This window comes from Abramis brama, assembly GCF_963993115.1.
Source record: "Abramis brama genome assembly, chromosome: 4".
NCBI lineage: Eukaryota > Metazoa > Chordata > Actinopteri > Cypriniformes > Leuciscidae > Abramis > Abramis brama.
Window position 1 is genome coordinate 23024105 of NC_139966.1, and position 26412 is coordinate 23050516.

Sequence of the window (26412 nt, forward strand, 5' to 3'; positions counted from 1 at the left end):
GGATCATATTCGGGTTTTTAAAAACCGGGATATGAGCATATTGGGGTTTTTGCCGGTGTTTACATGGCCGTGCGCGACCGGGTTATTGCTAATATTCCGGTTTTGAATGGGTTATTGGCTGCATGTAAACGTAGTCATTGCTATCTAATGGCCTGGTAGCAGAATACAGCATTTTTAGTTGTTTTCACAGATCCATGTGAATGTGGAATGTTTTGACAATGGTGTCATCTGTACGCGGAAAACTTATCTGTTTTAAGCATATTGTTGTCATGTAAATGTTCCCAAAGATTATTCAATAAACTGAAAAAAATTTGCTCAAAAGGGAAACGTTATAATTAATTATAAATCTAAATGCACCACAAAGGGAAATACATAGCCCATGACAATTAATTACAACGGATTATAAGATCATCGAATGGCAAATTCACAAAGAGTTAAACCTTGAGAGCAAGCAAAGAATCAAATCACCTTAAGAGTGAAACAACTAAAGATCTTTTTTTTCCTTTTCCGTCAGCTGTGAAGCTGTGAAGGACAATGGCGTCTGTTAAAGAGCTTCTCAAGAACTCGCTGAAGAAAATGGTAACAGCTGATCTGAAGGAGTTTCGGTGGTGCTTAGAAAATGATCATGAGTGTATATCAAAGTCTGAAATGGAGAATGCAGATATATTAGACACAGTGGATAAGATGGTAGCACGATTTGGACCAGAAAAAGCTGTGAAGATCACTGTAGAGATCCTGAGGAAGATGAACCAGAATAATCTGGCTGAGCAGCTAGAGAACAAACACAAGCAAGGTAACATTTAATAATGTGACTAATGTGATTGATTGTTTACTAATGTGATAGTTTGACTTAATCTTTGTTCTGCTGCTGTGGCTGTTTGATTTATGTTTCTCAGTGAGTGATTCTCTCTCTCTCTCTCACACACACACAAACACACAGGTCAGGCTGAAGGCAACATAAAGACATCTGCCGCTGTTGAAGCTCATTCAAAAGAGATATGGGGTAAATAACAATCACTGCCTTTACATGGAAACAAGATAAAATAGAGCAGCAAGCAACAATTACAAGGCCAGTAAGAACAGCAGCAGATCTTATACAAGCAATTGTATTAAAACAGTGTCTAGTCATGATTTTACAAATGGTAAAATGGTTTACAAGGGTCTTAATACCCAAATGAAAACTTCTGCAAGCAACTTCTACACACGAAGGGTCATTGCAATAACCCCAACATAACCTTATTACTATTTCATGATTTGTTTGATGTGTGGTCAATGGTTTTATCAAAAATCTTTTAATAATTTTGGTCAGCATGGACTTTCAATTGATCTGAGTCTAATAGTGACAATCCAATAAATCTCTGGAAGGAATTAGAAAAATAAAGTTATACAGAAATTTAAAAATGTAAACCAATGGCCAGTCGAGTCAGCATTAGTCAAGGCATTTCCATCACCATATACTTCAGCAAAATCAGTGTAAGATGTGTATATGTAAACACTATTGCAGTAAGACTGTGATTCAATTAAAAAACTATAGAAGCTTGAATTTATAAAAAACACGATCACTTACTTTTTGCTGACTTTTCCCCTCTTTCTTAAATGCTCAACTGCAGACGACAGCCAAGCTACTGTTCATGACTATACAAAGACCAGCAAAAAACTGAAGGACAAATTAAAAAAGGACTACGAGCGAATATTGGTTGGCAATTCACAGAGGGGTCATTGTAAATTCCTGAACGATATCTACACTGATTTATATGTGGTGGGAAATGAGACTGGAGGAAGAGTGAATGACCATGAGGTGATACGGATTGAATCAGATCACAATCGATCAACTGCCAAGGAGAAGCCAATCGGGTGTAATGACATGTTTAAAGTCCAGTGTGACACGGGTCGACAAAACAGAAAAGTGCTGACAATGGGGATCGCAGGAGTGGGAAAAACTGTCTCTGTCAATAAATTCATCCTTGACTGGGCTGAAGAAACAGAAAATCAGGATATAGTCTTCATATTTCCACTTCCATTCCGTAGATTGAATTTGATTAAAGAAGAGTACAGTCTCATAGGACTGCTTAACAAATACTTCTTTAGTCCTGAAGAATTGCCCTCTCTTCCTGAAGGTGATGGTAAAGTTATGTTCATCTTTGATGGGCTGGATGAATGTCGCTTTCCTTTGAACTTTAAAGAAGATGACACATTTACAGATGTAAACGAAAAAACAACAGTGAGTAAGATAATAATAAACCTTATCAAGACACACCTGGTTCCCTCTGCTCTCATCTGGATCACATCCAGACCAGCAGCAACTAGTCTGATACCCCGTAACTACATTGATCAAGTGACAGAGGTGCGAGGATTTAACAATGAGCAGAAAGAGCAATACTTCAAAAATAACAGCAGTCCTGAGGTTTCTGAAAACATTATCCGTCACATCAGGAAAGTCAGGAGCCTGTACATCATGTGCCATATCCCTGTCTTCTGCCGGATCTCTCTCACTGTTCTTCAGCCTCTACTGGCTCAAGAGAGCAATGACAAAACTCCCACAACTCTCACAGGGATGTACACAAGGTTCTTAATTTCTCAGCAGCAACAGATGGAAGAAAAATACTGTGATGACCCTGAACCTAAAGCCAATACAATGTCTTTTGATGAGATTATTCTGAAACTAGGGAAACTGGCCTTTCAACAGCTGGAGAAAGGAAATCTGATTTTCTACAAAGAAGATCTTGAGGAATGTGGACTAGATGTCAGCGAAGGGTCGCTGTTCTCTGGGTTATGCACGCAAATGTTTCAGGAAGAAAAGGCAAGAAACGTTTTCAGCTTTGTACATCTCAGTGTACAGGAATTCCTTGCTGCCCTCTATGTGTTTTTGATTAGCAAAGACAAGAAAAAAAACCCATTTCTTGAATCCAAGACAGAAAAACTGACATGGAAACTGACATGGAATCTCTACAAAAAACCACAGTTTCAGCTTCATAAAGCTGCAGTCAACAAGGCTTTACAAAGTGAGAATGGACACCTGGACCTTTTCCTCCGGTTCCTCCTGGGTCTCTCACTGGAGTCCAATCAGAGTGACCTGAAGGAACTACTGCCAGGACTGGAACTCAAAAAAGAGAACATCAAAGACACTGTTGACTATATCAAAAAGAAAATAGAAAATGAGAAATCAGTAGAGAGGACCATCAATCTCTTCCACTGTCTGAGTGAACTGAAAGATGACTTTGTGGATGAAATCCAGAAGAATCTGAGCTCAGGAAATCTTTCAGCACAGAACCTCTCCTCTGCTCAGTGGTCTGGTCTGGTGTTTGTGCTCCTCATGTCAGAAGAGGCTCAAGAAAAGTTTGAACTGCAGAAATACAGAAGATCTGATGAAGCACTGGTGAGATTTCTGCCAGTGATCAAAAATACCAGAAGAGCACTGTAAGAGTCTCCTTTACATTTATTTATATACACTGTTAGACTATAACTGTAGTGATGTAAGCCAAGCTAAAACAATTTAAGTTTTTTTTTAAGATCCAGATTATACACGCTACCTAATAAGCATTACTGTTGCTGTTTGTTTTGTTCTCTGTACAGGCTACAGTGCTGTAATCTCACTGCTCAGTCCTGTGAAAGTTTGTCTTCAGTTTTTCAATCCTCAACCTCTGTCCTGAAAGAGCTGGACCTTAGTAACAATGACCTGCAGGATTCTGGAGTGAAGCTTCTTTCTGATGGACTGAAGAGTCCAAACTGTCAGCTGGAGATACTGAGGTTTGAGTTCAAATACTTTATTTTTTTTTTTTTTGCAATAAGTTAATTATTAAAAATATCACATCTAAGATGTATTCTGTATGCAAACACATTGTGTTTTTATTCTTCAGATTTCCTGTATGTAATCTCACTGCTGAGTGTTGTGAGAATTTGTCTTCAGTCTTTCAATCCTCAAACTCTGTCCTGAGAGAGCTGGACCTGAGTAACAATAACCTGAAGGATTCTGGAGTGAAGCTTCTTTCTGATGGACTGAAGAGTCCAAACTGTCAGCTGGAGATACTGAGGTTTGAGTTCAGATACTTTTATTTTTTGCAATAAGTTAATCATTAACAATTGCACTGCTACGATTTACTCTGTATGCAATTAAATTTTGTTTTTCTTCAGATTTCCCGTATGTAATCTCACTGCTGAGTGTTGTGAGAGTTTGTCTTCAGCTCTACAAACCTCAAACTGTGTCCTGAGAGAGCTGGACCTGAGTAACAATGACCTGCAGGATTCTGGAGTGAAGCTTCTTTCTGATGGACTGATGAGTCCAAACTGTCAGCTGGAGATAATGAGGTAAATTATTTTAAAACTAATAAAATAATTAAAATTACTATAATGCTATAATCAGAGGTTGACTTAACAATCTGGGGTCTATGGTGTTTTCTGGGCCCTGGAGGTGTTTTGACATGCCCTGACATTTGTGCTTATTTCTGTTACTTATAAAATTTTCATGGCTAAAGTCTGATTACACTAGAGTTATCAAAAAGTACAGATTCGGTATCAAGTCGGTTCTGAAATTTAAAAATTGTGACACTTTGAGCGCTGTTGAGCGGAATCGTAAACATCTCTGATTGGCCATTGTGTTCACGCATTGGCTACAATGATCAACGCACGGGAGCATTTGAGAGCACTTTGAAAGTGTTGAGCGTGAAAACTTGAGCGTTTGAAAGCACTAGTGATGGGTCGTTCGCGAATGAGCCGGATCTAAGAGCCGGCTCTTGTAGGTGAACGACGGGAGCCGGCTCGCATATCTGAAGAGCCGACTCTATTTTTAAAAATATAGCCTATAGAAATTAAATCATTGTGCTAATAATGAAATAATGAATGATTTTAATTGCATTTAAAATAATTGACTAATTCAAAAACCAACAAAAACATAATTATATAGGCCTAAAGGGGCACACACATTTGTTTCGACTGTCTGATCAGCCTCACATTCTGTTCCTGTCAATCATACACGCGATGTCAACCAATTAAACTGCATGAGGGAGGGCCGAGCAAACTCACACACACACACACACACTAGAGATGCGGATAAACCGCGGATAAACCGCGGATCAGGCGGATGACGTGACGAAAAATAATATTTTAATTAAATTCGGGCGGGTGGCGGTTGAACCAATCAAATGAAAAAAGTTTGCCACTAAGCAAACCTGCAAGCTATGCCCAGCTGTCAGTACTATTGGAGGAGGCCTAAACGTCTCTTAGATGAGACCGCCTGGGCTATTTTGTTATTTTGTTTCGATATTAATTATATTTTAAAACAGCCAATCGTAGCCTACTGTGGAATATGCATTTAAAAGAGAGACAGATTATGGTCTGATATGACTCAGAAATGATATCGGGCAATTGCAGCGCAAGATGTTCAGAAGAACGCAAGAGCTAAACTTCTACAAGCTCAATAATATCCACATTAAAAAGTAAAAAAAGAAGGTAAGAAAAATAGTCAGTCATAACTTTGCCCATTAATTAGATGTGCAAGGCAAGCAGACAAGTTTTTGGGTTGTTATGGACAATTAAAAATGTGAATATTCACGTTGCACAGTTGTGTGGTGGACTTTCAGCGAGTTAAAACATATATTTTTTAAAGAGCCGTTTGTGAGTCAAAAAGAGCCGGCTCTTTTCAGTGAGCCGAGTCAAACGAGCCGGCTCACGAAAAAGAGCCGGAATGCCCATCACTAGAAAGCACAAGCAAGTGTCTATCAGTGGATCGGTCCAAACCAAACGCTCCCCTCTATATCTGTGTAAGCGCTTGGTGAAGAGTGTCAATGATGTATATTTACAACATGTTTTTGAAGTGCTGATCATTGTAGCCAATCACAGACATATCCGATAAGCGCATGAGTACAATGCGAAATCAGAGGTGTTTACTTTTATTTGTAAACTTGTAGCCTAGAATTTTTTCTTCAAAATGATGTGAAAATTATCCTGCCCACTCATTCACATAAAACAATATACAGATTTAAAATGTGTTATATATGTTTGCGTTAGAAAGGCCATAGCAGGTGTGAATGGCCATGAATATTGATGTATTTCACACCTGGGAAGACAATGATCCTTCCCCAAATGTGATGCGGTTATATATTTGCATGATAAAAGCAAAAAGCAAGCTGTAGATAAATTATCAGCTGCAATGGTCAGTATCTCTAATTGGTTAATAAATTGTATGTTTTTGTCAAAGTCTGCAAATAGAGATCCAGATCCAGATGTTATAGTAGTAGGAAGAAAATTATCAGTAGTGCAAGAGTATTAATATTTAGGCTTAATAATAGATTTACATTGTTTTACAACTAAATATGTTTTTTTAAACAGGGAAAATTTTATTGAATTTGCAGATATTTTATTTGTACCACTTAAGTTGATTAGACAAAATCATAACTCATGTACTAGAGCCACTTCTAAAGCGGTTTGTACAATGCCACATAGAAAGAAGTGCTTGTTGGCAGCCTTTGGGCCAACTCGGGCTTGAGGAGTGGTTACGAACAGAGGTGGAGTTTACCTGAGTCTGGAGATGGCAGCGCCAGATGATTACCAGCTAACATAAGCATTAACCCTCTGAGGTTGGCAATCACGCCGGCATGATCTGCTTGCATTTTTCCTTATGAGTTGAAACGAGACTCGAAATTCTGTTGACTTTGATTTTACAAACAAGTTTCATACATCAATCGATCCTGTTAAGTGTGTATTATTTTTGTGTATACTCACAATAAAAGCAAAGTGTTGTGCTTTTTGCATGATAAAACATGATGCGAATTCTGCTTTCTCTCTGTCAGTGAAGTCCATTCTGAAACGCGTCCGAAAATGAACTGTAACTCAGCAAATACTCAGTCACGCCGGCATACAGACACACAGGCATGAAGCTTCAATTCTCTTCTTTTAAATGAATTAATTTATATAAAAAAACAAATATTCTCAGTTTATGTAATCTGTATGAAAAGAGAGAGATGTCAGTCGTTCCCATCTCAGCTCATTATGTTTTAATCTGACCCCGCCCACGGAGAGCGCGCGCTATTCAAACGCAAATGAATGAGGCAATCCATGCAAACTGTGAACACTCCCATATCAGCTCGAGAAAACACATCAAGTTTATTCAGATCATTGTACTTGTTTACACTGTCTCGTAGCGCTGTGAGGAATAATAATATTCCTCGTAATCCTGTAAAATTATCATAATAATAATGGAAAATGTACCTCAGAAGTGCTGGTATTTCGAGGAGCAACGGATGGAATACTGTAGTAAGTTTTTTTCATTCTCAAGTGAATCGCGTTTCTGTGTGTGAATGAATGAACGGCAGAGATGCACGCTGTTTACCACAACTCACAAAAAGACGGTTTAAATTTGATTCGCGTTTCTGTGTGTGAATGAATGATCCGCTTTTAGCAAACTATATTCCTATACTGAGATGAGTAAAAATCGACTGAAATATGTTGAAATAAAATGTATTTGTATAAGCAACGTATTAAACTGCAAATTAACATTTATATTTCTTATATAAACGAAAGACCTATGTTACAGACATATGAAAGACAACATTTTGTTGACTAGTTTTGGATAGATTAGGCTATACATTTTTACTGTAAAATATCTGCCACCTCAAATAAGCTTTTGTTTGCCAATTTTTGCTCATGTTAAATATAGTATGTTTTGTCAAAAATAAAGTAATCAAATAATCAATCAAATCCTTAACTTTGAAATATGTATGATAAAATGTATACTTTAGTTTTTACAAAGAAAGATTACACTTGAATTGTTGTTGTAATTGTAACCTTTTTAATAAAAAAATATATTTACATGGTAGATGTAAACAAACTATTAAAAGGTAAATATAAGCCTTTTCTTTAAATAATTTTTATTGTGTTTTATTAGTGACAAATTTGGGGAGAGGATACATATTCCAAAACTGAAAATATGAGAATTAACTGCACAATTACTAGACATGTTTTCCTTGGATATTATACAATTTGTAAGCACAATTTGTGAAAAAAAAAAAAAAAAAAAATGAGATGCTTCCAACTGTGAACCAATTTGGTAGAATATATATATATATATATATATATATATATATATATATATATATATATATATATATATATATATATATATACATATTGCTCTTGCATTGAATGAATTGCTCATTAAGTATGCAGGCCCCATTGTCTCCTCAGGTGCGAACCACTAATTTGCATGATGGTGTTGGATCGTTGACGCCCCACTCGCATATTGCCTTTCCAAACAGAAAGTGATTTGCAAAATTTAAATCAATGTATTGTTTTATGTGAATGATTAGGCAGGATGATTTTCAGATCATTTTGAAGAAAAAACTCTAGGCAACAACATCCATTAGTCAAAAGTCTTGTGGACACATATTTAGTATGTTTTGTGGCCTTATTTCAGGAACTTTAATTTTTATTTTTTTCAATAACCATGCACAAACATTATTCTCTCAAAAATACAAACATGTACATACATTTTGCTCACATATTATGGTAGTCCTGTTTGTGCTAAATAGAGTGTAATTACACCTTTTCCATTAATATGTTTATAAGCAACTGAAAAAAAGCACAAATGTCAGGGCATGTCAAAACATCTAAAGGACCCCAAAAACACCTTAGACCCCAGAGGGTTAATTAATCTCATGTCATGTGGACTGTTGCTGTATGTCTTTGTAGATTGTCTGGCTGTATGGTGACAGAGGAAGGCTGTGGTTATGTGTCTTCAGCTCTGAGTTCAAACCCCTCCCACCTGAGAGAGCTGGATCTGAGCTACAATCACCCAGGAGATTCAGGAGTCAAGCTGCTCTCTGATAAACTCAACCATCCAAACTACAGACTGGATAAACTCAAGTATGTTGAGCAGGAAGAGTTTTGATTAAGCAACTCCAAAAACAGCATTACAATATTCACTTACTACAAACCAGTTACACCTTATTTATTTCATACATTTACAAAAGTTCTTATTGAGAATTTACAGAGATTTAGCTCTAGTTAAAATACGGGGCTGTTGAATGCTTCATTCTGATTGCTTGATGAACATTCTAAGGTGTGCAATTATTTCCAGTAAACGCAGAGCTAAAGTAGTTCCAGGCAGGTCTTGAAAAAGTAACATCTTTAACAACATTTCCAAACCAATAACAACATTTCCAAAACTACATCAGGACCAACCGGTTCCACATTAAAAAAGCTCACCAAACCCTCATCGATTAAAACCTCTGGGTCGTTCACCTGGGTTTTCTTTGTCCCTTCCGGCGAGTGTTGATCTCCCAGCAGTCGCAGCGAGAACTTTCCTGGTCAAGCACCTATGTTTTCTCTTTTCCGTCCAGCGAGCATTGGTCTCCCAGCAGACGTAGCATGCATCTATGTTTTCTCTTTTCCATCCAGCGAGCATTGGTCTCCCATCCGACGTAGCATGTATCTGTTTTCTCTTTTCCGTGTTTTCTCTTTTCCGTCCAGCGAGCATTGGTCTCCCAGCAGATGTAGCGAGAATTCTCTGCTGGGCTTCCAAAATTTCTAAATCTACAGTCGACTTAGTTGACTTGACTAAATGTTTCCATCAGTCTGTTATGGAATGGTATTAAGGTTTGAATATGCAATACATACACAGATTTAACGGCTGTAATACAAAACATGTATTTTATTTTATTCTTAATGTCAAAAACACTGACCGTAACTTTTTCACAAAAGATAATCTCACATAAAATAAACATAAGGCCTGCTCCCCATGAAAAATATATATGCTCCCTGAAAAAGATATGCATTCTCCCTGAATGATATGCAATGCATATGACATTCTTTCAAGATGAAGTACAATATTTTTGAAATAGACAACCACCTAACTCTGAACTTACTGTCTTCTACTGTCTGTGCAAAATCAAAAACATTAAGAAAAATAAAGTGCAATTCTCAAAAATAATAATAAAACGTAATGCCATTGCACAAGGTATCTAAATACAGAAAATTCACTACTGTTACTGTTCACATACCTCAAGAGAAGTTAAATAACTGCTAGGCTACAATGCCTTAGAATGCCTTACAATGCCTTGCTACTGCAAAATCAAAAAGATTTGAACAGAACAGATTAGTGCAATTCTCAAATGTAGAATAAAAGATGTATTGGCTGTAATGCCATTACACACACTACCAAAGAAACACTCCTTAATGTTAAAAAAAAAACAAAAAAACCCCTGCTCTCTCAGCATTGAAAATACAGGTAAATATCAAATTAAACAAAAAAGCACACACCTCTGTAAGCATCATCTTCTTCTTCTTCATCTATTACTCTGTGTATTGTGTGCAAAATCAAAGAGATTTGAAAAGAAAAACAAAACATATGTAAAAGAAAATATGCATTTGGTTGTAATGTCATTGACACAAAATTAAATATTCTTCTGTTAATAATTAAAAGAAGTATCAATGAGCTAATATCAATGAGCTCAACTCAAGACAAGTGAATTACATGCTAAGCTGTAATGCCATTATTGCATGGAACAAAAAAAAAAACTCTGCTCTCATATTAAACAAAAAACAAAAATACAAGATCAGTAACTTTCAAGTTGTGCATATACTACTACAGGAAATGCTGTAAATAGCAGTAAATACAACAGTTCTATTTGTTTCTGTTCATTTTAAGGAAAGCACTTCGCTGTAATGTGACCCTTCCCCTGTTGCGCCGTCCTCTTGTGAGGTCACCTGTGATGCTGAATACCCTCTCTACAAAAGCTTGAGAAGCTGGCATAGCCAACAAGTCTAACGCAAAAGGTTTTAAACTGTGATAAAAACTGTCACTCTTTGCCAGCCAGAAGTCTGTCCCTGTGTCCTCAGTGATGGGATGTGAAAGTTCTTCCTTGTACTTGATGATCTGCTGCCTGATGCTGGTTGTGGAGGTTTTCTGTTTAGGCCTTGTGGTGCGGCATTTTGAGAGGAACCTAAACACCGGCTGCTTTGAGGATGGCGCTGCTTCTGGTTCCTCAATAACCTCTTCTTCTGCATCATCTTCAGACTGGTCCTCCTGTCTTGTGTGTGGGAAAGTGCATTTGACCACATAGTCTTCTGCCTGTTTCAGCAGTTCCTGGATATTTCCATCAGCCACATCAACATTAACAAGGATTTCACAGACAGTTGGGTTAACAAAGCAGGCAGCTGCTGCAAGTGCTGAGAACTTTTCATCGGTTGAATCTAAGAGGCAAGCAAAACGCTGGTTCAGATTTGATCTCATTTTCTCTGCAAGAGTGACGAGGTCTCTGTACCGAGTGTTCTTTGCAAAGTCAGTTAGGTGGCTCAGCAGATCAAAGAGGGCAGGAACCACTAGGGACATTGATGTGGTGTCACTCTGGAGGGTTTTAGTGTGTTCCGCAAAAGGCAGCAGTAAGTCATGCAATGATGAAAGCTTTTGCCACTCACTAGTAAGCAAATTGTCCCATCCCATGTCATTTGAGATTTGACAGACTGCATCTCTGACTGTGAGGACTCGTGTGACCATGTTGAATGTGCTTGACCAGCGTCTGGGGCAGTCATTTACAACAATAACACCACACTGGTCCAATAACCTCTGTGTTGCAACTGAGGACTTGCGAAAGAGCTTCACCACAGACCTTACTTTATCGAGGACTCTTTTGACAGTTGTCTCTTTCTGCAACATGTGGACCACAAGTTGTATGGTATGCACCACGCACGGTGTCCGGTCCATTTCCATATCGACATGATGGTACCTAATAACAAGAAGAAAAGACAACCAAATAAGTCTAAACCTAATAAAGTGGCTGGTATGTGTCTGTATATATACTGTATATATGTAGTGTGTGGCAGGGGGAAAATCATTCATGTGATGATTGACTGTCATGTAAAAGAATAAATTAAACATGGCTCACCGCTGGTCATCAATTTCAGAGTCACTTTCCATTGTGGACCCAGGGGAGTCGTCCTCAGAGCTGGTTTCTTCTGCTGTGGTGTTTTTAAAGGCTGCCACCATGTTACTCCCATTGTCCGTTATTACCGTCAGTATCTTCTGCTTTGGTATGGCCCACTCTTGCATACATTTGTCCACACATGCCTTAATAGACTGTGCAGTGTGTGGGTGAGCTACTTGTTCAAGGGCCAACAATATATGTACAGGTTTACTTAGTTCAACACAAAAGTAGCATGCACTTATAGCGAGGAATGAGGCTGTCAGTCCCTTTTTTGTCCACAAGTCAAGGCCAATGGATACTCTCCGGGCAGCAGCCAGTCTCTCTTTGAATTTTTGTCTTTCATGTTCATACTGTTTCAATCAAATTGCTCATTTTAGTTTTCTTTGGAACTGTTAGTCTCCTATCCACTATCTCCATCATTAGCACAAAGTCCTCATCTTCAATTGTTGTGAGTGGTAAACCGGTGCGTCCAATCCATCTAGCTATGGCCTGCTCCTTGGTCTGTTGTTCCTTCGATTCAGTTTTGTACTTTGAAGAACATAGGAAAGCTGTAGAGATGGCCTGCTGCTGGGTTGCACTAGCAGCACTAGCTTTATTTCCACTTGGCCCATGGTCATCTTTGTCATCATACGTCTTCTGTATCTGTGAGGGTGAATAAAGGGGGAATCAAGTTGTGATTTATTTTCTTTCTTGCCCCAATCTCATCAGATCTCTCCCTCTGTCTCTCTCGTGCGCACACACACACACACACACACACACACACACACACACACAGTCCAGTCATATACAACACCACAACATCTACTAACGTTATACTAGTACACATTTGATTCAATTTGAGGACATTGAATATTTATACTCATATTAATTCAGCGAGACAATCGTCTAATCAAAATACAGTTCAGAAGTGGTTTTCTTTAGCTTCTATTTTATTCCAAGTTTAGCGGAAACACGGTGGTTTATCTGATAAAATAACCTTAGCGTGTATGCTTACCTTCGCATTTATTTCTGGATGAGTCGTCTGTAAATGTCGCTTCAAGTTGGTGGTGTTTTTCCCAGCGATTTTTGCTCCACACGGTTTACAGGCGGTCTTGTTGTCCTTGTTGTCATATGTGAAATGTGACCAGATGTCAATTCTTCGTTTTCGTCCAAGACCTAACGTTAGCTCTGACATTTCTGTTCTGTCATTGCCCTCGGACCAGATGCACTGCAAAACGTTTGTGTGTTGCTAACGAACAAAGTCAACTGAAATCACCTAAAGCTGTGTAACTAAGACTGTGCAACTAAACACAACTAAATATAATGTAAACAACTTAACTGTTGTGAAAACGTCCTCGAAACTATGCGAATATCTGCAAACTCATCTTTGTTCTCCTCCTGTGTAAGTTAACTGCTGCTGCGTTTGTTTAGCTGTTGCGCTTGCATTTGCCGCGGCTTTTTAAAATGGCTCTGCTGCTTCTGCATAGATCAACCTACCCTCAAAGATTTGCTCTGATTGGATCTCTTCTCCATTCGTCCCTCCCATATATTTTCGTCTTATTTTTATTCGTTGACTAAAGTGTCAGTTATATTTCGTCACATTCTTCGTCATCATAGCTGACTTTTTATTTAGTTTTTATTTAGTTTTCGTCTGTGAAAAAGGTTAGTTGACGAATATTTTTCGTCATAGTCTTCGTCAACGAAATTAACACTGGTTGGCTGCCATGCTCCGTCCTATTGCCATGAGCTGCTCCACTCGGAGGCTACATGGGCCCTCTCAGTTGGCCGTCTTTGATCACTCTGCTCCCCGCCCATTGGTCGGCAGTCTGTCTGACGCCGTGAGCCCTCCCGATCGGGCATTTCCATATCTTGCTGCTCCTTATTCGTCAGCCAGTAGGGCCCGTCCGCTTAGCGCTGTGAGCTGCTCCCGTCAAGGCAACACAGGCTCTCCTGGTCAGGCTGATTAAATCACGCTACTCCTCATTCATCGGCTGGTAGGGGTCGCCCATCCGACGCCGTGAGCCCTACCGACTGGTTGTTCCAAATTATGGCTGCTCCCCATTTCGGCTAGCAGGGCCCATCCTCCCGGTGCTGTGAGCTGCTCCCGTCTAAGGCAACTCGGGCCCTCCTGGTCAAGCAACCAGGCTTATTCTCAAAACGCCAACCCGCCAAATCTCAGCGTTTTTTGGGGGTCTTTAGTCTGGCGGCTGTCCTTTGCTCTGGGTTCGGGCAAAAAATTCCGAGCTCGGAGCATTCCCCCTGGACAGCATGCCAAATACGCATAATCTTTACTCTGTTTAAATTATGTTTTATTAACAAAGTTCGGGAGGAGCACGTTCATATAATTAAACCTAATCAAACACCTGTGGAGCACATTCAGATGATCAAAGCTAATTAAACATGAGGGGAGCACATTCAGTTAATCAACCCAATCAACGAGTTAATATACAGCTGACTTTCCTCCTTTCGTTGACAGTTTATAGCTAATTTTGCCCTTCATGACAACTGTGAGGGGGGTGAACTGTTATAAAACTCATCCGTTTAAATTATATTGAGCTTTAAAGTTCTGCATAATTAAGGGCGTGGTCATTTGAGTGACAGGTGGATTGCCCCTGCTGTCATTACAAGCCATCTGTCTGCTGTCTGTTAGCTGTCATGTCACCTCAGCTAATCCCACCTTTTAGCCCATTTTCGTTTATCCTGGAGTGACGCGCGGTGACGTGCTGCCAAGATGGCAACGCCGGCTCCACCCACTTTGTGCTTCAAAATGCTCTTCAGAAACCTACAGGTGACGTCACGGACACTACGGCCATATTTTTATACAGACTGGTTACAAACCTACACAGGAAAGTCCCCAACCCCATCCCTGCTGTTAAAAAAGTTACTCAGTAACTTTTACTCTGAGTACATTTTAAATGAGCTACTTTTTACTTTTACTTGAGTAGATTTTTAGACTAGTAATTTAACTTGTACTTGAAAATTTAATTGAAGTATTGGTACTTTTACTTTTAGAAAATGTTATTACTCTTTCCACCTCTGAGTATAAGAGAAATAATCTATTGACAAATGCAAACCCTTTCTAATTATACATCAAAAACTGGGCTCACGGTGTTAACATTTACGTTGCTTAAATTCTATACAAATAATAACCACCTACATTTATTTCCAGTACTAAATTTGTACTGTAATTTCAGTACTGTGATTATGAGTTTAACTAAAATGTTTCACTTAAATTAATCTGCTACCACAGCTCTCAATGAGCCGTGGCATATTAATACTTGAGAGAATGAACACGTTCACAAAAAAAACCCCATCAAATAACTCATACAAAAATGAATATATAAAATTCAATACAACATACATATACAATTCTGCCTCCACTCCAGGGTTGGGGGCCTAGCTCTCCTAATCTCTAGGGAAAAAAACACTGCAAACACGCGCACTCGCACACCACAGCACTCCCAAGTGTTGAACACACACACAGAACAGACTGCCACTGAGCAGAGAGAAAGGGCTCGTCCCTCACACTATCCTGGAGAGAAAGCAAAACTACAATTTAGTCACACCAACTTACACACACACAGACACACACACACACACACTCACTCAACTCCTTGTAAAATTTAGCAATCAGCAACTAGGTCACACAGAAAATAAATTGAAGATTGAAGAAAAAGCAAAACAGAAGGAACAAAAATAAAAACATACAATTGCACATATCAACATATTCGCAGAAGCCTTGGTCAAAAGAAAAAAATACAACACAAATAAATACAAACAAATAAACCAGTTCAGTCCATTAAACTTTAAAACATGAAACCCGGGTTGAGTTTAAATATCTGCGGCAAGCCAGGCTATCGCTCAGCTGATACTCTGAGTGTCCAACTCAGCTGAAACACACAATGGTTACATCAAGCACAGTTCAGCAGCAATAGCTCCCAAACACTAATCAGCCGATCCGGCAGTTTGGCAATCGCAGCTCTGTGTAATGAAGCTGTCTGCACCACACTGCTGCATGGGAAACAGCAATGCAAACGCCAGTATGTAGATGTGTAGCCGCCAAAGCCCAGACGATAAACCATGAGACTTAAGCCCCTTTCACACAGCGCGATGATCCCGGAAATTGCCAAATTGCCAGAACGCCTTCTGTGTGAACGCAAACACGACCCGGGATTGATGCCGGGTGAGGTATCTTAGAATGCCACCTTCAAATTCTTGCCACAAGCCAGTCTCAGCTGTAATATACATTTCTGGGATAAAAATAAATTCTCTTTTGTCCAATGTCTCTATAGTCCAATGGCATGCACTCATATAGATGGTTCAACAGCTTTTGTACTACTCGTGACCTTATACCAAGTTTAGTTGCCAGAGTCTCTGCAGAAAGCTGACTCACCATCGTCGGTCAGTAAATGTTTGAGTTTGACAATCTTCACACACAGTAAAGCATTCCTCATAGAAGCTGATTTTAGAACATCCAAGTCAGTTTTCAGGATAAAAATCAATGGTTCTTCAAGAAGCCACTGACTCTGCATGCCATTTAAATCTCTGGAAACTTTTAGAGCATTGACTTATAAAATGATGACAGACCAGTTAGATCCAGCTCGTTAATGTCCATTTAAGAACAGTTGACGATCATATCCAATTCAGGAGGACACAGGCTGTCCCAAGCCAGCTCTCTTCTTCCCCATAAAGAAGCTTTTGAGCTGTGTGAAGTCTGAAAGCTTTAATTCTTGATTTATTATCGATTAGTCCTTGTCCTTCCTCTGCCTTGGGCAAATAGAGCACTGGAGCTCTTAGCCAGTGATGCTCCGACCCAAAAAAAATCCACTAGTTGTTTTTGAATGCCCATTATCAGTTCTTCTGTAGGTTCTAATATCCTCATCTTGTGCCACAAAGCAGCAGCAATAAGATTGTTACAGATCAAACTCTACCCCTATAATATAGCTGGGAGAGTAACCACTTCCATCAGGACAACAGACCACGTGTTTTCTCCACTAGTCCCTCCCAATTCTGTTTCTTATATTCTTCAGATCCTAAAAACACTCCTAAATATTTAAAACCTTATCTTCCCCATTGCAGCCCACCAAGAAGGGTAGAACCATTATTGTCTCAACCGAACCACACAACCACACTTTTGCCCCAATTAAATTTTGCGGAGGATGCTTTTTCCAATGTTTCTAAACACTTTTTTAAAACACAAACATCTTGATTTCCTCTTATTAAAACTGTAAGATCATCTGCATATGCAGACATTCTTATAGACTGTGAAAGATCCATGTCTCGGATTTGTAATCCCATTAATTATTTTCTTAATTTACATAGTAAAGGTTCAAGAGCAATGCTATAAAGCTGTCCTGAAATAATTTTAATTTTGAAAATTTAAATTTTTTTTTTGTTTTTTGTTGAAATTTTAATCAAACAAGTTGCCTCATTATAAAGCAACTTTATGCATGAAATTAAATTATCTCTGAAACCAAAAGCCTTAAAGGGACTGTAAGTAGGAATTTCTCCCATCTAGTGGTGAAATTGTATTTTGCATTCAAACGAATAATGCTCTCCAGCGCCTCACTTTTTCAAATTGCAAATCCTTTTACGGTCTATTTTGGACTTTTTCGACGACGAGGACTCCTTATCCTGTGACTCATATGTATGTATGAATGAACGGTGTATAAATAACCGTACAGTGCATCCTTTTAAACTTGCCGCGGCAGTTTCAAGCGCCTCTCTCTTCTCCGCTTCTCCGCTTCTGTTGACTTCAGTCACGTGATGCTGGCTCTGAACGAAACGCGTTGTGGAAACGCGTTGGCCTAGTACTTTTTGTCCCTCTCTGCTATTATAGTTTTTCAAGATGGCGGAACTACATGGAAGCCTCCGTGGACCTACCCGTCCCATGTATATAAAGATAATAAATTCTTCGTTTACGAGGATTAGTCTGATCATTGGCATAGGTATTTGTACACCATTGAGGGCATATTTATGAATAAAAATATTGATTTTAGATAATAAAATACCTAAAAAGCTACTTATTGTCCCTTTAAGAGTTTCAAAAGGGTAGACATGATCTACTCTGTCAAAGGCCTTCTCTTGGTCCATTGACAAAAACCCAACATCAACATTGTTATTAAAAGCATAGTCATAAAGATTCTGTATCAGATGTAAATCGTCTGCAATAGATCTGCCCTTTACACAATATGATTGATCTTTATGGATAATTTCATGCAAAACATAATTTAATCTTTTAGCAAGACACTTAGAGAGAATTTTATATTCTGAACATAGGATCGCTACAGGTCTCCAATTCTTTAGTAACGTCAAATCTCCCTTAAGAGCAATGTTAAAACAGCACGTTGGCAACTTAGTAGACTTTCTTCACTTATACATTTTTGAAACTCTTCAAAAAAATCATGCCCAATAATAGTGCAAAAACTTTTGTAAAATTCGGCAGGAAGTCCATCAATTCCTGGTGCCCAACCTGATGAAAGTTCCATTACGGCTGAAGTCATTTCATTAAAAGTAAACTGAGCCTCCAAAAATTGCTTTTTTCCGTCAATAATTCAGGAAGACCTTGTAAAAGTTCATGTCTGCGTTGATCATTTAAAAAATCAGCAGAATATAATTCAGTGTAAAAATCCACTGCAAGATTACGCATCCTTATTGGGTCTGAAACAAAATGTCCATTCTCATCTTTCAAAAACAACATCTAGCGCTACAGCAGTTTGCCGCGAGTCTTCAAACTACTCGAGTAGCGGGTAACATTAAGCTAATACGAAAAATTACATTTATCCTACCATGCTACTATAAAAGTTGGGCCCAAAATGTGAATTATGCTTAACTATAATACAAGTATAACTCGATGTCAGCCGATTCTGAGTTTGACAATTTCATTTTTTTTTTTTTATCCAAGGCCATAGCAAGTGTTATGATCTTGGGGAAATACATCTAGTGAACGGAAATTAAGTCCATGTCCAACTCTAAATTTTATGTAATTTATATCTTTGATTTCATAGTACACTTTACAATAAGGTTCATTTGTTTATTATTCATTTTAACTAACATGAACTAACCATGAGCATCACATTTGTTACTGTATTTGTTAATCTTAGTTAATAATAATACAACTGTTAATTGTTTGTTCATGTTATGTCACAGTCAGTGCATTAACTTATGTTAACAAATACAACTTTTGATTTTAATTGTTTTAGTAAATGCTGTAATTAATATTAACTAAGATTAATAAATGCTGTATAAGTGCAGTTCATTATTAGTTCATGTTAACAAATTTAACTAATGAAACCTTATTGTAAAGTGTTACTGATTTCATGATCGCACTTTCAACACTTTCATGAATACATATAATTTTTACAACATCAACAAAACTAAACATGAATTCCTCATAATTACCTTCTTGATTCTCAGTGTTTTGTTTGGTAAAGTAAATAATATTTAGTAATATTATCAATTTCCCTATTTTTGTTTGATGTGTTATGCATTCTAATTGTATCAATGTCTTTTCATTTGTAATGGAGAGGCTCTCTGACTGCTCTCCATCGAGCGAGATATTCCAATTAATTGTGAGGAAGTCATTAAAATATTTAAAAACACAACAGACAGACGGGTACTGCTTTAAATACAGGTGATTTATTTAATAAATAAAAAAATAATAAAAACTTCACACACTGCTTTTGCTCTGGCATATATATCTGCAGCAGTGGGATCACTGCGTTTCTGCTTTAAGGAGTCACACACAGCATCTTTGTATGCCGCTGCTTGGGGAAGATCAATGGTCACTTTTTGGAGATATTTGTGCAAGCTTGCCACTACAGATAGGAGATCCTTGAAAAGAATCAACAAATACACAAATGAGAATTTGCAGATTTTTGTTTTCAACCCCACTGCAGTAGCTGTGTTGATGGCAGAGAGACAATCAATGATGGCAGGCAAATTGTCAAGCACAGCATTCACTGAGTGAAGCTGGCACGCCCACCGTGTGTTAGACAGCTGCACCAGTTCACATGGTTGCAATCCCAATTTTGTTTGTGCTTCTTTAAACTTGTGGTGGCTGACCAGGGAAACACTAAAATACAGACTTTCCAGCAGGCTAAAGAACTCTGTGGCCTCAGTAATCCCTCTGCAGGTGTGGCACAAGACGAGATTCAACTCATGGGCATAACAGTGAACACCTCAGGGTGCCTCTCCCTGAAAAGAGACTGAACACCTCCAGCTGCTCCACTCATAACTGCTGCTCCATCGTATGTCTGAGCAACACACTTCAATTGAGCAATTCCTTCTTCTTGTAATTTTCTCTCTAATGCTTTGGTTATTGACTTTGTGTCGAAACTTCTCAGCTCTGTCAGGAACAGGAATCTCTCTTTAACTGTTCCCTCAGTGACATACCTTACACAAATTGCTAGCTGTTCAGTGTGTCCATCTCTGGCCTCGTCTGCCATAATGGCAAACATTTTTGACTCATGCATTTCTTTGATAAAAGTTGCTGTCACCTCTTTTGAGCAGCACTCTATCATTTCATTCTGACTGACAGGGGAGAGGTAGGTGCTGCTTGATGGCGGTGTGTAATGCTTCAGGAAAGGATCAAACTTCTGCAAAAGCCCCATGCATTCCAAGAAGTAATTCTTTTTCCATTCCCTAATTATGACTTTCTGCTGTTTCATCATGACCCCTGTTGGGAACTTTTTCCTTCTTCAAAGCAGACCAGGAGACGTTGGGATCGCGTTCAAACAGAAGTTCTTCTTTATTGAGCGTGGCTGCAGTTCGTCCAACAATCTAAAGTACATAACTGTTCATAGTGTCTTATAGGCATTTTAGGAGGAGGGACTTTTGAAGGTGGAGACAAATTCAAACAATGCAGAGGATGATTTGATTCAATCAAGTGAAAACCAGTTTGGCAGGTTATCTGGCTTGCTCAAGAGAAACGGGCCTTAATCAGCATAACACTATCATTCAAATGATCCAATCAGCCTGACAGTATCACCCATACCTTCACATGATCACAGAGACAAAAGCACAGCTGTACATTGAGCTTAATGGTCAGGAAATGCATAAAGACAAAGGGTGAGGGTGAGAGTCTCAGCCATTGACTCATTTAGAGAACAGGACTGGCAGGAATCTCTTAATATAATCATCATAACCGCTGCTAAACATTTAATAAATTTGTATATCCATCTACAATGAAATATAATTTTTTAGCCTTTATAATCAACAATACAGTTGATTATTAACCAGCTAGTATTCGTTAAGAATATAGACAAAACTTGTATTAATGTAATTGTCTAGATTGGCAATATGTTTAATCTGTTCTATATTAAATCATTTAAATTTCTATTTATTAAAAATAACAACATGAATTATCAATTTGCCACTTCTATAAATCAATTACATACAAAAAATACAAATCACTTTACTCTACTCTTACTCTAATATATGTATCATGATACACTCCTGATTCATTATTACTTAATACAAAACTATATTTCATAATACAAAACAAAATAACTCCACATGATGTCTCTCTCTCTGTGTCATTTACTCTGATAGTAACTGAGTGCTATCAGACAATGATGCGTGTCTTTAATCATTTCTGTGCATGGCTGCATTGTAATGTGATACCGAAATACACAATAATATGTTTCAATTAAAAAATTCTTTTTTTAAATAAATCATGATCATTTTCTAAAGTATGCGTTCATGGGTTTTAATCACTTAATTTTTGTTGGAAGAAAACAACTATCACACTGTGATTAGGGCTGAAGGTGAACGCAGCAAAGACGTATTGGATGAGAAACCGAACCGTCCTGTATTGCTCCAGTAACATTATGTAAACTGCAATGCATTTATGACTAAGAACTGCACAGATTCAGATGTCATTGCAATCTATCAATAAATGCACACACCTTGTACTCTGCTTCTGACGTTCGCTCTGCTCGGCGCCTCTGCGGATTGAAAAACGCGCTGAATTCATGCAGACTCAGATAAGGGGAGGAGCCGAAGCTTGACGCAGCTTCCTGCCGTTTAATTTGAGTTTTAAAGGGGACTGAAGCAATCACAAATTACTGTACAGTAAACTGTACAGATTACGGAGTTAATCACAAATTTTTTAGGGGGGCTGGGCCTAGTGACACCTATTCGTTTTTCGGGCCCAAGCCACTTAAGAAAGAAATTTCTCAAGATCGGGGAAAAAATCCCTAATTTCCACTCCTGTTTTCCCTTTTGTTTCATCAAGAAAATTATTAATTTGTTCTACATAACACAAATCGTTTTCTCTAATTTTTTCCAACTCCAACGCCACCACACACGATGCACCTCACTGGGAGAAAGAGAGAGAGAGTGTGTGTGTGTGTGTGTGTGTGTGTGTGTGTGTGTGTGTGTGTGTGTGTGTGAATGAATGAATGAATGAGGCATTTATATGTGTGTGTGCATGTGAATGTGTGTCTGTGTTTATCGATTAACTGTGACACTGTGTGTTTTATAGTGTGGATCATGGAGGAGAGATCATGATTACAGCAGGAGTAAGCAAATGTACGTCTAAACACACACACACACACACACACACACACACAAATCATGATTACAGCAGGAGTAAGCAAATGTACGTCTAAACACACACACACACACACACACTCTCACTCTCTCTCACACACACACACACACTCTCACTCTCTCTCACACACACACACACACACACACACACACACACAACTTTAGAATCCTATCTTATTTGTTTGGTAACCATGCCAATTTCTGTTAGAACCACATTCAGGACAAAATCTATCAACGAATGACATTTCTTAGGTGCATTATTATCGTTGGTTGCTTGATAACAGACCTGAGAGTTGAGTACTGAACTCAAGATTTCCTCACTTCAGATCAGAGGAGATTTTGTAAGATAGGATAAGAATCCGAAATCAAGCTAAAATTTGCTTCTGTAATACGAATTTGTGAAAAATCCGAAATTAACTTGTCAGATCTGAACTTAAGGCTCAAGATTCTATAATAAACCCCTGATGTATTTTTTCTCCATCAGATTCCCATCAGCTTACCCTGGATCTGAACACAGTGAATGAAGACCTCTGTCTGTCTGAGGAGAACAGAGTGATTACTAACCCTGACAGAGTCCAGCCGTATCCTGATCATCCAGACAGATTTGATTGGTATCCTCAGGTGTTGTGTAGAGAGAGTGTGTGTGGACGCTGTTACTGGGAGATTGAGTGGAGTGGGTATGTGCGTATATCAGTGTCATATAAGAGCATCAGCAGAAAGGGACGGGAGAAAGAGTGCGAGTTTGGATCTAATGATCAGTCCTGGAGTTTGTACTGCTTTCCCTCTGGTTACTCATTCAGTTACAATAACATAGAGACTAAACTCCCTGTAGAGTCCATCAGCAGTAGAATTGGAGTGTATGTGGATCACAGTGCAGGAACTCTGTCCTTCTACAGCGTCTCTGACACACTGAGCCTCATCCACACAGTCCAGACCACATTCACTCAACCACTCTATCCTGGGTTTATGCTTTATAATGGGCTTGATCCTGAATCATCAGTGAAACTGTGTTGATAAATCAGAACAGATTCTAGAGAGATTCTACCCATAATGCTTTGAGCTGCATGATAAATCAGTGACTGTCACACGCTGACTTGATAGATAATCCAAGATAAGAGGCTTGGCGCAGAAAAACAATGAACACTTATATTTAATAAACGAAAGCACGAAACGTTAACAAGACAATGAAGATAAGATGACTGAGGATTTAAACACTAGATAACATGGGACTAAATGAAGGACATGTGATGGTGATAAGTTGTCATGATTACAAACAAGGGTTGCTATGGGAATACGTTTCATGGTAAGGAAAATGGGGTCCATCAACTGTCTGGTTACCATCATCATTCTGTCAAAATATCTTATTTTGTGTTCAACAGAAGAAAGAAACTCAAACAGGTTTGGAACAACTTAAAGGGGGGGTGAAATGCTATTTCATGCATACTGAGTTTTTTACACTGTTAAAGAGTTGGATTCCCATGCTAAACATGGGCAAAGTTTCAAAAATTAAATTGTACGTTTGAAGGAGTATTTCTGTGACAAAAATGCTCCTTCCGGTTTGTCACAAGTTTCGGAAAGTTTTTTTCGAGTATGGGTCTGCGTGACGTCAGATGGGGCGGAATTTCCTTATATGGGTCCTAAGGGCACTTCTATCGGAAGAGCGCGGGCGCGCGCGCAATCGTAGACCAGAGCAAGAGAGCGGAAAGCAGTTCGCCCATCATCACAGCGCCAAAGCCCAGTTCGTTGCTGGATTTGCAGATCGTCTAATACTTAAGGATGCAGTCCCAATGATAAAGGTTCACGGTCGTGCGTTGGAACCATGAGTAAAACTGCTTGTCTGCTTCAAATGTCTGTGTGTTGTTAGCTATCGGCGCGTAAGCACAGCCCACACGGCACGCCTCCAGCCGCTCGTTTTTTTCCGGAAAGACTCGGAACTGCCTATCTTTCTTTTATAAATATAATAAAACTAAAGACTTTTTGGAGATATGAAGGATGCAGTACTACTCTATAGGTACTCAAGATTAACATGAGATTGACTGAAAATTAGTGTTTCACCCCCCCTTTAAATGTGAGAAAATTATGACAGAATTTTAATTTTTGGGTGAACTATCCCTTAAGTCTTATGGGCTCTTTCATAAGCCAGAGTATCCTAATATGTATAGTGTTTTGCATAAGCACCGTTTTTAAAGGCCTATTAAAATGTGCATATTTGTTGCGCTTGTTATTTGATTCTCAATTAAAACAACAATCTATGTCATTACTGTAAACAATTTCTGTGTTAGCCTATTACTTATCTGAGGAAAAAAAAAACAGTGATATTCAGCAGAGAGTACTCATATTACCTTATTCTCCAGAGAAACAAGCGCGCAGCCATCATTATAATATTGTCTAATATATGAACTTCTATTTCTGCGGTAGCTCTATTTCTGTGGTATCACTGTCAAAATTAGCTGGTGAAGTGGATTTACTTATTTTAAAGTTATCATGAGCATTTTAATGTTTAAAGCAGTTGTCTTTTAATGTCAGTAGACTGGGACGATTTTAAAACGAGCAGCTAAGACCGCTGTGGAAATACAGACCGGAAGACAAAAGACAACGAGCGCAGCGCTGAAAAGGGGTGAAGCTACATAAGGTCTATAAAGCTTGAATGATTGGTATCGGCCAATCATGATGACAAAAACACAGTAATCTGTATTGGCTGCAAAATTCCTGATCGGAGCATTCATAATGAAAACGTACCAATATTTATCATTGAGGTGAAAAGATGTCTTGTGATATCTGCATGATGGAGTTAAGTTTTTGTAGTTAAACCATTTACAGTGCTTGTGTTATATTGTTCTGTCTTTTACTGCATATGATTATTAATAAAACATACACGCTGTGGTTTACAGAGTAAGTAAGGTTGTGTTTCTTCCAGCGTCTCGGAGCAGAGTGGCTACTTTCACAATAAATGCTGCTCCATACGAACTCAGTCTCTGCATGTGCTGTTTTTTTAAGCTTCTAATAATGTGCTTTTGGGAACACATAAACGCACATTGTGTTTTATTGCCAAGTGTTGCAATGTTATCATTTACATGCGTGGAGCACGTTCATCTTTGCATTTCAAAAAGCGCCTGCATTGTTTTGCATTTTGTTTTCACAAAATGCAGTGTTTCAACATCTCGAGAGCTAAGTGCATCATCAAACCCCTATTTTTCAAAGTGCAATTCAGGTGAGTAATGCGTTTTAGGTTGGAAAATAGCATCACATCCCTGCAATGCAAAGTATTCATATCACAAAACACACCTGAAGCTTCAATCATGACCTCCTGTGCTCCCTCCAGAGTCTCTGCATTCTGGATCTATATAGGCAAATGGCAATGAGACATAAACCTACACAGGAAAAACTATACTATGATTTTTTTTGTGATTTTTTTTTTACATGGCAAGCGGCAGTCAATCCTGTATTGTGTCTAATCAGAAAATAATAATAAAAAAACTGCAAATTAGGCTGGCCACCATCTTGGTTCATAAATCATTAGGATAGTTTGAGAAAGATAACCTACTGAAATTATATTTAATAGGGGTGTATCAGTAAACAAACATGACAAGTCATGGTTCAGTTTGGGTTCAGTACAGAAGGGGAGAATTTTTTTTTAACATAAAATAGCTTTTTATTTAAGAGTGGTTTTTGAACAAATTGTGTCCATCTATAAATAAATTAAATTATAGATAAAAAAAAATCTTAAGTATAAAAAAAACTTCTGTAAACTACAAGGAGCCTTTTTCTTGCACATTAGTATAATATGAACGGTTACCATTAACAGCAGAGCCCAAACGATTAAATTGAGTTGCTATTTATTTTTTTATATAATACAAAGAAAAAAAAAATTATTATGTCATTATATATAGAATTATATTATCAAAAATAGAAAAAAAGGGAGTAGAAATTTTTTATTTAAATTATTAGATTTAGAAGTTAATGT

General features: G+C 38.3%; 1 protein-coding gene across 1 annotated transcript in view; it reads left to right on the forward strand.

The window, feature by feature from the left end:
- Window positions 1-534: 534 nt before the first annotated feature.
- The window catches only part of LOC311082101 (NLR family CARD domain-containing protein 3-like), a gene marked incomplete at both ends in the record, with an annotated part of 36344 nt that continues 10466 nt past the window's right edge, over window positions 535-26412 (forward strand). The window contains 8 exons of the mRNA XM_084112845.1: window positions 535-793; window positions 1611-3417; window positions 3574-3747; window positions 3858-4031; window positions 4132-4305; window positions 8683-8856; window positions 22381-22427; window positions 22933-23319. Of these exons, the coding sequence (XP_083968971.1) occupies window positions 535-793; window positions 1611-3417; window positions 3574-3747; window positions 3858-4031; window positions 4132-4305; window positions 8683-8856; window positions 22381-22427; window positions 22933-23319 (3196 nt within the window). The remainder of the gene's footprint in view (window positions 794-1610; window positions 3418-3573; window positions 3748-3857; window positions 4032-4131; window positions 4306-8682; window positions 8857-22380; window positions 22428-22932; window positions 23320-26412) is intronic.